Source organism: Haliaeetus albicilla, chromosome 20 (genome assembly GCF_947461875.1).
Source record: "Haliaeetus albicilla chromosome 20, bHalAlb1.1, whole genome shotgun sequence".
In the NCBI taxonomy this organism is placed as follows: Eukaryota; Metazoa; Chordata; class Aves; order Accipitriformes; family Accipitridae; genus Haliaeetus; species Haliaeetus albicilla.
This window is the reverse complement of record NC_091502.1, coordinates 9637747-9651665: the sequence shown is the minus strand read 5'-3', so window position 1 is coordinate 9651665 and position 13919 is coordinate 9637747. Positions and strand designations below refer to the sequence as shown.

The following is a 13919-nucleotide window of genomic DNA, read 5'->3' as shown; positions in this document are numbered from 1 at the left end:
AATGGTTGGAGGAAAGAGGGAAAGGCCTGAAGGTCGCTTTGCTGTTTTATCCTGTGGTGGTTGTTTTCTCCCCTAAGGCAGCCAGCAGAGAGCATAGAGCACGCATTAATGCAGACCTCAGATGTACACGTTGGAGAAAGGTACGGAGGAAGAAAGGGGTGCAGGCATAATGTCAGCAGGGATGTGGAGGTGTGGCTGGTGTGCAAGAGGGGGGTGTGCATGTGTGCAAGGAATGCCAGGCTGAGAATGCATGGGGGAGGTGTGTTTTGGGCAACGACACTGGGTATGCACCTGAGGGAGCTGAATGAGAGGAGCAGTGGGTAAATGAGTGGGCAAGGGCTTGTCTTTCAGTTCTGGATGGAACTTCCCTCCTCTCTGTGCAGCCTCTGCAGCACCCCTCTAAACTATCAGGGGTGTATCATTCTGGGGAGGGGAAGGAGTAATCGGAACCTCCGTTCCTCTGGTTTTAGAGAAAGCCTTAAGTTGCAGTCCCTTTGCAAATGATTGGGACTATCCCAACTGGGTTGAACATAGTTCATACCCTGCGGTGTAAGTCTTTCTCCAGAACAATCACAGAGTTAACAGTGACTGGCTGAAGTTCACAAGCTGCGGTGCATTTATCAGAGACAAAAGTAGTACAGAAGAAATCTATCTTGAAACACGTGCTTAAATGCACTGCTTACCAGCTCCTACCCACCTCTGAGACAGGTTCTGGGCTATCAGGGTCAACAGAGCCAACAGATCTTTGTTCTTGAATGAAGATTTTCTGAACTCATGTCAGAGCTCATCTTGTACACATTTTCCTCCAGGCTTTTCAGGTGGCTTCAGGCCACCAGAAAAGCCTGATGCTTTCTGTTTTTCCTTAAAGCCCTGCTACTCATGTTAGGGCTTTACAGTAACTCTGCTCCCAGTGCTCGGGGTTAGTCCAGAGCACACGACGTGGGACTGAAGGAATCTCCTGGGCCATCAGGTCTTGTCCCACGTTACCATACACAACCACATCGCTTTGCTCCTTTTGGAAATACGAAGAGCTCCATCCTAAAGGTAATTATTATTTTTGCCCCGTTATCCCTACCGGAAGTATTTTTCAACCCATGAATTCTCTGATGTTTAGAAATTGCCTGATTTTTATCTTGAATGTATTAATAGGCAGTTCATACCCATTTGCTCTTGAAGAAGACACCCACGATACACTTAGCCTTGGTAAGGGAAGTTTTTACAAAATCCCCCTCCGTGCCTGTGATACCTGTTACCATTTGGTACGAGGGTCCTTCCTTTGGCATTTCTTAGCTCCCACAAAGTCACATCGGCCTCGCGGGAAACGGTCGGCTGTGCCGGCTGCGAGGAGAGACGGGCGCTCGGGTGGCCGTGGGGGACTGGGGTGCCGTGCGGGAGCCTGGCGGTCAGGGCGTGGTACCGATGCGAACGCGGCGGACTGGCGGTGGGTGCCTGCCGCAGCCGGGAGGCGAAGGCGCTGGAGGTAGCCGGGGGGGGGGGGGGAGGGAGGTGTCACTGGACGTGGGTGCTCCGGCCGTGGCGTGTCTGCGTGCGGATGGGGCCGGGGGGCCGGGGGCGGCCGCGGCAGACGGGGATGGGGACGGCCCGTACCTTGGGGTGTGTTGGGGGGAAGGGGGTACGAGCCGGTCTCCGCGTCCGGGGACGCGAAGAGCGGGGGGGGGGGGGGCGGGCAGGGGAGGGATGGGGGCTGCGGGACCGCTGCGGGGGCCGGCGCAATGCGCGGGGCCGGCCGCGCCGGCGGCAGTGCGGGGGGCGCCGAGGGTGCGGGCGGCGCCGGGGGTGCGGGCGGCGGCGGGACCCCGGGGGGACCGCCGGTGCCTGCGAGGCCCGGGCGGGGGCCGCCCCCGCCGCTCCCGCCGCTCCCTCCGCCGGCGCGGGGCCGTGCGGGGCGGCGGCGAGCGGGCCCGGCCGCGCTGCCTGACGTCACCGGCCGGGGCGGCTATAGGCTGCGGGCGGCGCTCCCCGAAGCGGCGGTGGCTCCGCTCTGCGCGCTCACTCCGCGCTGCCGCAGCCCCCAGCGCCCGCGGCGCCCGGGCGCTCCCTCGCTGCCTCCGCCGGCGCAGGTAAGGGGCTCAGGGGCGAGCACCGGCACCGCGGGGCCGGTCCCCGCCGGGCGTCGGCTGCCTGCCCGCGCCGGGCTGCGGGGGTCTGGCAGCCGGGCCGCCGCGCCGCTCCCTCCCTCCCTCCCTCCCTCCCTTCCCGCGGCAACTAGTTGGGATGAGCGGCCGGGCGGTGCCGCCTGGGGCGCCGAGTAATTTGCGAAGTCGGTGCGGCGGCGGAACGCCCCGTCCCCGTCCCGCCAGCCCTCTGCCGCCCGCCGGCGGGGAGCCGGGGCCGCTCGGAGCGCTGCCGTGGCGGGGCGCAGGGAGGAGGCTGCCGCAGCCGCCGGCGCGGTGTTTTGGGGCGGGGGGAGCCGCGCAGGGTGGGTGCCCCGGAGCGCTGATGTGTCCGGATCCTGTTGCAGGCTGCTCGGTCACTTTAGAGCGAGGACGAGGCTGAGCCGGCAGCATCCAGGGCATTTCCAGCGAGCGCCCGCCAGCAGCCCGGCACCGACTGCAATTTAGGCGTCTTCAGAGAGGGGAGGAAGATCCTCGTCTTCCGAAGCCTCCTCAATGAGTGCCAAGCTCTCCAAGGAGTGGAGGCTGTCCCTGCCACCTTGTCTCCTGAACAGGACGTCGCCTGCCACCTTAAACACCAGCAGCACCTGCATCACACAAGTGGGTCAACTCTTCCAGTCCTTCTCATCCACCCTGGTTTTAATTGTCCTGGTCACCCTCATCTTCTGCCTGATCCTCCTCTCCCTCACCACCTTCCACATCCACAAGAGGAAGATGAAGAAGCGGAAAATGCAAAAGGCTCAGGAGGAGTATGAACGGGACCACTGCACCCACAGCAGCAGTAGCAGCAGCCAGCACCCTGGGATGGGGGTGCAGGGAGAGGCAGCCCAAGGAAGAGACAGCCGGCTGGGAAGACCCCCTCAGGACTCGGAGATCCAGCGCCCCTCTCCCTCGGCAGCCCCGAGCTCTCAGCAAGCACGGGCTTGTTTGGACACAGCTGGTGCGGGGCTCCTGCACACGGTGATTTTGTCATGATGGTTTGGGGGAGACCTCGCGAAGGCGCTGGTTGGTGTTTGTAAATACCCGAGTGATTATTCTAGTCCCCGAAGAAGAAGAAAACATTGCTAATTCAAATGAACGAACAAGCCCATGATCCAAGCGCATGACAGATTACATTGCGTTTCTCATTGACCGTGCGAGGAAAAGAGGCGTCTTTTTACCAGAGAAGGAGCTGCACACAGCTACCAAATATCAAGTCGTCCACCTGGAGGAGAGGGTCAGGGGTGGGGGGGTCCCTTTTCCTTGGACAACGTTATCCCAAGGACCGGGACGATCCCCCTCTGTCAGGATTCCCACTGCACCCTGTGTCACTATTGCATGGCTGGGCTGGGGCGTGGGTGAGTGGCGGGCAGGGAGAGGCAGGTCTGGCGGGTGCCTTGGGACCCCCTGTCCCCTTGGAGCAGAGCGACAGTCCACCCTGGTCTCTCCTTCTGTGCTAGGACCTATGCCCCTGTCTCACCCTCTTGCTCCTTTCCAAGACTATATTTTTGTGTGTAGAAATGGCCACCCCCAGTTGGGCTTAACTGCAAGTGCCCTCCAGCCCCATGGTCCCGTGCACCCCAGCTGCAGCGCTGAGCATCCCACTGTCTGGGGGGATGGAGCCAGCTGTCTGCACAGAGCGATGCCTGAGCTCTCCTCTCCCCTCAGCTCCCTTCATTTTCAAATCCCCACCCCCCCCACCCCCCATCCCCATCCCATGAAACCTGAAACCCAAACCCAATACAGTTTTGTGTGGCGGGGAGAGGTGATGTGCAGTAACTCGCCCATCCTCTCCCAGGGGAGGGTGTCCTTGTACCTCCTGTTAGTCCTGAAACAAATCCAGTTCTGCACCAGGCACCCCGCACTGAACGCCTGTGTTTACAGCTTCGCCTCCCAGCAAGGAATCCTGCAGCAGTACAGAGCTGGCTTCTACTTTTTTAGGCTGATACATATTTTTAACCCTCCTAATCTGGTAGACAGTTAGGGACAGACAACACTTAATTTTGTCCCCTTTCCCCTCTTGGGGAACAAACCACACAATTGTGCAAAATGTCTGCCCCTAAACCCTGGCAAATATTTATTTTTGGCTGGTGTAGTTTCTCCCTAGCTAGCACCAGGAGTTTTTTGTCTGTGGATGGCAGGTGTGAGTGGCTGCTAGTACCGTGTGTGTTGGAGGAAGCAGTGTCGGGTACAGAAAATGCGGCTTTGCTTAGTGATTAAATCAATGACCATTACTTGAAGGTGCCTTAACAGAGTGCCGTATCCAAACTTTGAAGCATCTAATGTGATATTATAGCAGAGGCAGCCCTCTACTGTGCATATTAACATCTAAAAAATACAGCAAAGAAAAGTGATCCTGAGGGATTTTTTTTTTTTCTTTCTTTCTATCCTGGCATTCAAAGTGATCTGAGGAGATAGTAATAGTCCACAGCTTTTAATATTTTGTATCCACTTATTCCCTTTCTGCTGTACTCTGCTTCCCATGGTGGCTGTTAGGCTAGAAAAATCCCAGGCACACGCACCAGGAGGTCTGGGGCCCTAAGCCGGGAGTGAATGCCATTAACCAATTTAAAACGGGGAATGAGGGTGGCAGAAGTGCTCCATAATCCTCCAATAGCCCCAAAATGCAGAGGTTTCAGGGCAGTGTTTCTGTTATCCAGTTTTATCCCATTCCAATCTTGCCTGGTCTCACTGGAAATTGCTGTTGAGTTTGGATCTGTGCCTCCAGCATTTTAGGCAAGTACTGTATCACCCAGCTCAAGGAGCTGCTCCACCAGCTGAGGTTAGTGTGGCAAGCGTACCTGCGACCAAGTGGTGTTTTGCACATTGCAGTTTGATGGGAGCGATGGCTGACTCTCACTGCCAGCCGGTATGATCGGATGTTAATGGCTACTTCGTTGTTGCTGGGCAAGGAAATTAGCTTTGTTTTGTTTCCCCTAATAAAGGATGCATGAACTTTTGTGTTTAACCTCCTTATGCAACTGCAGCACAGTATTGCACCACAGGGAATAGATTTAGGACAGTGAAGAGTGTTCAGTAATGGAGCTTCCTGATTGTTGATCTCCACTAAATAGAGAGATATTACTTTCCCCTTTATTTTGTGCCTTTAAAAAAAAAAAAAAACCAAGAAAAAACAACAGTGTATGATTTTGAGTTTTATAAAAGCAATAAGATGTTCAAATCACCCCAGTGCATTTCTGGTTGATGATTCCACTTCTTTAGTGTCTGAAGTCAGATACTCTTCCTTCTGCCTTATGCACTCAAGGCATGCAATAATTCCCCAGAAGTGTACTGCTTGTCACATCTCATTGCAGTTATAAAATTGCCCTATTTTTGAAGAAAAAAAGGATGGAGAGATAGATATATATATCTTTATATATATTATGGATATACAGGTATATATATTATTTATATAATCTCATGACACTAAAAGTAGTTGCAAAAATGTAACTGGAATTAAAATATGTTATCATGTAAAACTCTATCCTCTGTTAATTAGCTTTGATTTGATATTTTAATATCTCTGTATTTATGTAAATCTGTGTAAATTATGTGGTCTATAAGTAAAATTTCGTACTGACTTTAATTTTCTCAAAACTGTGAGCTTCTTGTGGTGTCATTTAAGGTTTTTTTTATTTCTAAAGTTAAATTATACAAGATACAAGAAGTTATAAATTCCTATTATCACCCAGAAATACTGCAATAAGGTTCATGCGTACTCCCAATACACGATCCTGTCTTGAAGTATTGCAAGCTTATGAGGTTTAATTGAACGGTCTCAGGAGATCTAGCTGATAGAAGCAGGACATGTAGGCTTTCATTTTCATGAAACAATAAGCAATCTAGGGAATAGATGTGGATTTTTAAAACAGAGTTTATGCTTGGAGGTTCTGTCAAATCAATTGCTGCAAAACCCTACAGCTACAGCTAAACTTCTGCACTTAGCATTCAGTATTAATAAGGCTGATGCTTCTTTCCCCTCCCCCCTCCTACTTAAACTAGAAAAGTGTAGGAAATTGTTCATATTTCTAAAGCATACATTTTCAGCTAACTGTGAAACTGCCCAAAGGGTTTTGAATATACATATTTTATGCAAGTGTAATATGTATGTATCTGTATCCATATATTTAAATATTTTTTGTGTAACCTTTTCTACGATATTTGATAGAGATGCTGGGTAAATGCTTGTACCATTCTCGTACGTAAAGAAGGATTTATACCCTCTTGATGTGGACATTCTTTTTCCTGTGAATTTGCACTGGTTTTGGCAAGTTATGATGGAGACCGGGCAGCTGAGTGCTGACTGCTGGAAGAACAGACAGTCTTGTCTCTGTTAAGGGGCACATCTTCCAGCTGGATTTTCCTGGTTTGGAATTGGAGCCGGTTGCCCACTAGCATCCTGCATGTGTAAGAATAAGAAGTGCTGTGGTGCTGAACAGTTCCTGTCCAGTGCATCCATCATCCCATGGAAGAAGCACGGCAGCAGTGACTTGTTTTGTAGATCCTAGTGAAAGCAGAGAGCCTGCCGGGCGGTTTGGTGGCAGCGCTGGGGCTGGATCGGAGAGTCAGCGATGCCTCATCCTGTGTTCCCATCCTCAGAGCCTGCTGCTGCCCTGGGGCTTCGTCCAGCTCCTGCTGGCATCAACAGGAGTGGCTTCCACTGACTGTCAAGGGACTTGGATCCCGTCTGTAGTCCACACAGAGGGTGACAGCTCTCCACATCACCACTGCTGGCCCTGCTCCTCACTCGTCCCGGCAGCCTCCGAGGGGATGGAGACCACTGCATCCCACAAGGGCTGGGATGCTTCGGCCCGGCAGCACTGGGGAACCCGCTCTGCTGCTATCAATCAGCTCTGCTTCTACAGACTGAGGCATTTAGGTTTCCACATGGATCCTATGTGGATCGTGGACAGGGAATGTCATTTCATTAAAATGTGTCATTCCAGCATTTTTTTTTTCTGTGGAGGTTTGTCTACTGCAAATGTAGTCTCGGATGAAATTTGCAGGCTCTCCATCCAGACATGTTTTAGCTTTTGATACATCTCTCTCAGACATATATCTGTATATATAGATATATCTCTTGAAAGAAATGCTGGACAAAAAGCAAAGAACAGAGACTCCACATTATAGACAAAACTGTCCTATCACTAAAAAATCTTTTTTTTTCTTTTATTTTTAATTAATTTTAAAGACTACTATCTTTAATGTAAATAGCAAGTTACTATGTGATTAACATTTTCCATAGCATTTCTGAGTAGTTGCTATCTTGTTTCTGGAAAGCTATGTCCAGTGTTATGAAGCAACTGTGCTTTTCTTCTTCTATTGTTATGAATATGAGTGCAACTTTTATGTAGGGAGGAAAAAGAACATGATTTGACTCTTTAGACAGGACTGAATTATTTTAAATCCAGTCATAGGACTTGGTTGCTTTTTCTTCTTTCTAGTGGTTATTCTCTCTGCACGTTTGTATTTTTTCTATGGGCACTTGAAACCCTACATTTTAATAAGTATGCAAGATATGAAGGGAAACATTCTTTTTCCTCTTTTGTGTAAATAGCAAAATTTATAATGACTTAGATACCATTTCATTACCTTTCTCATCTATATAGAAGTTGGCATGACTCATATACAAACCTTTAATAACTCTTTCATTTATGTTAAAAATTAGAACTGCATTTATCCAGGACTGACTCTGTCATCTCTTTCTGGTATCTAACTCTTTTTTTCCCTGAAGCCAAGTTTTCCATCTGATCGCTAAATAAATTTCTAGTAGAACAGAGCCTCCTTCTGTTTTTAGTCTTTTACATGTAGGTCTCTGGTCTGAATCCAGCCAAACTCAATAGTGTAGAAAGTGAGTTACAAACTTGTAAAAACTGGATGGTGTATGAGCCTTGAGGAGAGAGGTGACTGTCTGTCAAGCAAACAGGTGAAATGCCTGGCAATGGTGATAGTTAGTTTTCCCGTTTGGAGTTGTGGAAGTGAAGCATCCCCATTCACTGGATGGACCTGGGTGAAGGGCAATGCATTCCAGCCACAGCAGAGACAAGTATCAATGTCCTTCCTGATACCGTTGCTCTAAAACATCATTTTCTACATGACACTAGATCTCATTTCTGTAAATTATATGTAATATGTTTCTTATTCAAATCAAAGAAGTTTTCATTGCTTCATTGGTACTATATGTTCTCTGTGGATAACTAGAAGATTCATTTTCCAACACTTTTAACCCAATAACTCCACAAGCATCAATTTTGTATGAGTTAGGAAATAAATAAATATTTGGATCAGAACACTGTCAGTAAAAATTGCCTTTATTTACATAATCTGGTGTTCCAGTTGGCTTTTCTTTGTTGTTTTCTTCCTTGAAATGAAGCGATATAATGTGTTCATTATTTTACTTTTCTAAAGAGGACAAAGAATGTGAAGCGAGCACTGCAAAATACACATATACAAATGGGAAGAGATTTCACATTGTACAGCAGAACAAAATCATGTAGGTTTTGTTGGTTTCACAGTAATTCTTTGTCCTCTGTTTTTCAGACCCCCTCCAATCAAGCAAAATTTTTACCTTAAATCTTCTGAAAAAACTCACATATAGCAGGTAGATTGCCTTTCTTTTATGGTTTTAGCTTTGCTTACTACACAGTCAATGACAAAGTACAGGTTAAAACTTTTCAAACATCTCGTAATCTAAAAATAATAAAGTATCCCAGGGGATTACAAATACTGTAAATAAGGGGTAAGTATAGAAGGTTGGAACGGAGAAAATATTAGCTCTATAATACAACAAAAGCAGCATGTGCTGGAGGATGAATTCATGACTGTAAACGAGCGCCTTTACATTTTATTCCTGGCTCTGTCACTCACATGTTGTGAGGCTCTCAGCTTCCAAGCTATTTATGTAGTAAGTGATATATAACTTATCTATTAAACAAAGACATGGAACCTGCAAATATACAGCCCTGAAGTGAATAAATTAAGCGTCATGTACATTACAAAAATACCGGTACCGTAATACAAATTAAAAGAGCCTTTATGCTAATCACCTGGCTTGGATTATTCAAGTGCTTTCATTTGGTGGCAAGGTCCAAATGGTACACTGCACAGCTGGGAGACGGATGGATGGGCAAGATGCTTGAACAGTCACACTGAGAGGCTCAATTTAATTTTTAAGTTGAAGCGGAATACGTGTTATGAAGGAGAGCCAAGACAACTGATGTTTATTTTACCATTTCATCACTCATAACACTGTTTTTCAATGCAGAAAACAGTCTTGTGTGGTTTTGAGCAGAGTGCTGACTAAGGTGATAAGAATATTTGAAAAGACAGTTCTTGGGAGTAAACCCATCACTAACGAAATTCATGGCAAAACCTCCCTGAATTCAGTGGGGCCTGGACTATGCTCAAGATGACACCAGATCTCACTCCCTGCTGGCTGTCCATCCCTTGCCAGTGTAATCAGACTTTGGATTGCTGCAGTTAGTATTTCTGGGGCACGTGGATTTCTCTTGTGTTTTGACTCACAGTCTGTGCCCGGCTCCTCTAGGGGACAGCTTGGGATCACCCGGGGGTTACCTACGTGTGACATGTTGGGCTTTCTATAGGATGGACTATGTTGGCCAGGCTTGTTTCTTCCTTCCGATGGGTAATCTCAGCCTATCTCTGACATTAGAAAATATCTCTCTTTAAGTCATTAGTTGGTTTGATTTCTGCAAAGATACTGTAGGACTTTGCCCTCATCTTGATCCAGCATTGTCATGCATTTACCCATACACCAACCATATTGATATGGTATCAAAATCTCTGCGACAAGGCAGAAGCTTTTGAGAAAGTGCTGGACTTCAAACAGTCTGAGAAATCGCAGCACACTTCCCGACATGGTCCATTGGCTCTTGAACAACATCACATTTCCTGATTAAGCTTCCAGACATAGACCACAGGCTGAAACTGCTGAGAAATCATCATTCTTTCATATCAAGAACATCACTGTAAGGAAAAATATCAGTTACTACAGAGGGGAGAGTAAATAAATGAGAGGATGTGGGGATAATATGTGTATTAATATGCAAATATATATGTAAAACCTGTGAGACAGACAAGATCAACTGAAAGTCTAGTAATGGCTGACCACCCAGCCCACATTTTCTTCTTTTAAATCAGATTATCACAATCCATTCTTTTACTTGTGGTCTTGAATGCTATTAGACAGGTGCTTTCACTTTGCTTCTCAGCTAGAAAAATCAGTCAGTGAGTCTCTGCTTCTTGATGAACTCCAGCTGAACAGTTTAAAGTCTGTTTGTTTTCATTATAGAAATACAGTTTCTATTAAACCATCCTTTTGACAGGCCTCAGCAATAGCATAGGAGAGCTTTCACTTCCAGAACATGTGTTAGAGCTTGTTCAATCTGGCAAGAGCAATGTGTAAAGGAGGACAGCTGTCCAGATGATCATATGGGGTCACTGCAAAAATCTGTAAACAATGATTGCATTTGAACTGAAAGCAAGAAACATGTAAACCCTGAGACAGCCATGACTTTTTACCTATCTACAGTGAAGCAAGTTCAAAACGTCTCTGCTTACCACTTGAGTTATTCTGGATTTATATACCTCTAGAAATGAGCTGACTATATGGGCCATTACCTGTCTGACAGAGCTTCTCTAAAGTCAGTTCCTCCTGGGGTAAAGGGATGATGATGAACCTAGTGGAGGAGTGGAAAAGGTAGCTAAAATGTGACAGATGGGTTTTAGTATTACTTTTTGCATAGCGCTGTAGCCATACTGCAGGGATAAGGGTAGATTCCTTAGGCCAGTATGCCTGCAGGTAGGAAAACATAACAGTACCACACAACTCTTGGTATCAGATCTGGGTGTAATGTCTTTTATAAATGAAAACTTCAGATATTACGGATTCCAGAGAAACTCTTGAGATTGCTATGCTCCAACTAGGAATCTTCTGTTTTCTTTCAGAATTTTTTCTAATGTTCTGGAAAGCAACATGATGGTGTAATCTGTATGAGAAAGCTGTGCTTCTGAGAGACACCATGTTAACAAATCTTTATTTGTTCATAGTCTGGGGACTTCACCATCAAAGGGTCATGCTTCTTTTCTGCTAATGTGCACCAGTAGTTGCAGTGAGCGGCCAGGAGGAGGAATTCAGATTCCCTGAGCACGTAGTCCTCATTCAGCTCCTTCAGACTGATGGAGACGGTGAACTTGCAATGGCAATAGCTGTTAACAGGAAAATGGAGAAAACACTCAGCTCCCATCCTATAAGGCATGGGAAAACCCAACTTTTGGAAACACAAAGATCTTGCTGGGTTAGCACTGGTGATTTAGTAAGGAAAATCTCCAGGATTTACTTTGCAGTAGCTTGGCTTGACTAACTTCTCATCTTGAGGAGGTTTCCATTTGCCTTCCTGTCTCCTCTCTGCTGCCAGCACTCTTCCAGACCACTTTACCTGAATTCATTGTTACGTCTTCACTAACTTATTTTACTCTGAAGCAAGTTATGGTACACTTGCATGGATGTATAGTGAATGAGTTAGTGAATCACAAGGGAGCAACAACCACTGGGAGGGCAATGGAGTAGCATCCAGCAGCAAGGCAAAGGATGCAGGGGCACTAAACTCTTCGGTACAGTTTTGTGAGGAAGGGCTTATGAGTCTCAGTTAGTCTGTCTGGTGCTTAATATCTGTATCATGGACATCTGGGATTAAAATATAGATAGCCTGCTGTGGCTGTGGAGCTTCACCTGGCTCTTGGGTACTATCACATCTGACTGTCACAGTGCCCACAGCCTTATTCACACCCCATGGTGTCCAGCTCCATTAGTTTGTTTTCTCCCTCTGTCCTTTGAATGAGATCCTTCATGTGTCTCCAGATATTGCCCTGTTCCCCTGTATGTCCCCCCCATACAATGTATGCAACTCCCACTCCTGACCTGGTTGGCTTGCATATGTCATGTAGGGAGCTGCATCTGTGAGGGTGAAATGATCAGTGCAGACAAGGTCCCTGTTATCCCTGCCTTCCTCCCCATGCAGCCACCAGCATGGGCTTGACCCCCAACCCAGCCACCCACAGATCTTGTAAGGAGTCAGCATCATTCAACTCTCCACTCTTCCATCAAACATAGTTGAAATTAGCCAATGCATGCAACTCTTGCAAAAGAGCAAAACTCTTGGGGGAGGACAATCCACAGGCAGTTGGGCAGCGAATGTGCCTGCACAATAATGCAGGTGTTAGTGAAATAAGTTATTTTTCACATCTCATGAATTGTAAGTAAATTTCAAGACTTTTCTGGTGCCTGACTCATAATTTTGAAATGTTTCAATTTGGCAATGCTGCTCAACAATACTTTGAAGCCCATCTGTGCTGTTTACACGCTCTTTCTTCAACCCCCAGGCATTGTCTGTTTCCTTTGGTTTTCCAGACTCCAATCTTTTGAAGCAATAAATTAGGGGTTTGTTTGATAATTGTGATGGTTGTGTGATGCTTGTTCAGAAGGTAAATCATAGATTTCTAAGACTAAAAGGGGATCTGGAGGCATATAGCTACAAAATTATCTACAGTCTGTCACAAACAGGATTTTAATCCAGTAATTCATGTCTCCTGCCTGGCAGGTCCAGTGGCACAGAAGCATTAATTTTTTAGAAAGAGAGTCACAGCTGATTTCCAGCTTGCAAGTGCTGGTGAATCCAGTTCATACTTTCATAAGTTGTTTCAGTGATTACAAAAGTAGCCTTAAAAAAAATGGTTTGTCCTTTCAAGGCAATATTTTTTAATATACAGAATGAAGTTAACATATGCAGTAGTTGTTAGGACACTGTTAAAAACAGACATCTGGCAAGGAAGGTAAGCCATCTGTGAAAATACAGTTCCTATTACATGTAATAACCCAAACAATGCCTCGGTTATAAATTCACAGCACTGGGAATGTAAACAAAACTGTGTCCTGGGGGAAAAAATATGGGAAAATGTTACATATGCAACCATGTACCTACTTGGAAGGTGTCAGCTGAAATAAATGAGATGTTTGTGGTCGCTGTGGAATTTTACCTCATAAACTAAATTATTTTTATAGATTTACCCTTACCTCCCTTCGTTGTCTCCCCCTTATTCCGATGTCTCTTTAGCAAAAAATCTTGTGCTGAACCTCCAAATATTTCTCTGTGCCTCACCAACAGCAAAGCAGGCTGAGGTTTTTTGACCTGACACTGCATTGAATGGCTCAAGGGCTGGACCAAAACCCTACTGAAGTTAATGGGAAGCTTACATCCATTCTGATGGGATTTGGATTATATTAGAAATATTCCTGATGCATATCTCATAGTTTTGGGTGTCTAGTGTGCAGCAGGCTTGTCATATTTGCAAGTTCAAATCGATTCTTACAGTTAAGTATCTGAAAACTATTTTGCCTGTAGAGTATACAAATTTATTTTTGAAAGAAGACTTAAGGACATAGAATTGTCTCATTAGATTTCTTAAAATTAGATTTACGCCTGCCATTTTATGACACTTTTTAGGCTAAAGTTACAGGGATCTGTAACTGTAGAGAAACAAATAAAATGTAGTAATATAGCCTCCTAAAGTTACAGACAATTTCATTTTGTCTAAGAGTAGCCAGGTTTCTTCTCATCCTTCCTCCTATGAACAGTGCAGTGGTTGTAGTGCTAGCAATTGCAAGTTTTATTCATGGATTTAAGGGGTTTTGCAAAATAAAACCATCAGGCTCCAGGGCTTTGTTGTAAATGATTGTCCCCTCCTTCCTCGCCTCTGAAGACAAAGTCACCTTGGTCTTGGTGACCA

The 13919-nt window shown here is 46.2% G+C and overlaps 1 protein-coding gene across 2 annotated transcripts; it reads left to right on the top strand.

Moving 5' to 3' along the window:
* The first annotated feature begins 1302 nt into the window (after window positions 1–1302).
* Window positions 1303–8404, top strand: C20H11orf87 (chromosome 20 C11orf87 homolog). 2 transcript variants are annotated; one of them, XM_069808234.1, is made up of 2 exons: window positions 1303–1441; window positions 2483–8404. In XM_069808234.1, exon 2 carries the CDS (start codon window positions 2631–2633, stop codon window positions 3108–3110), a length of 480 nt encoding a protein of 159 aa, XP_069664335.1. In that variant the 5' UTR covers window positions 1303–1441; window positions 2483–2630; the 3' UTR covers window positions 3111–8404. The 2 variants fall into 2 exon arrangements, with proteins under 2 accessions (XP_069664335.1, XP_069664334.1); XM_069808233.1 differs by lacking the exon at window positions 1303–1441 and adding an exon at window positions 1953–2081.
* Window positions 8405–13919: the final 5515 nt, after the last annotated feature.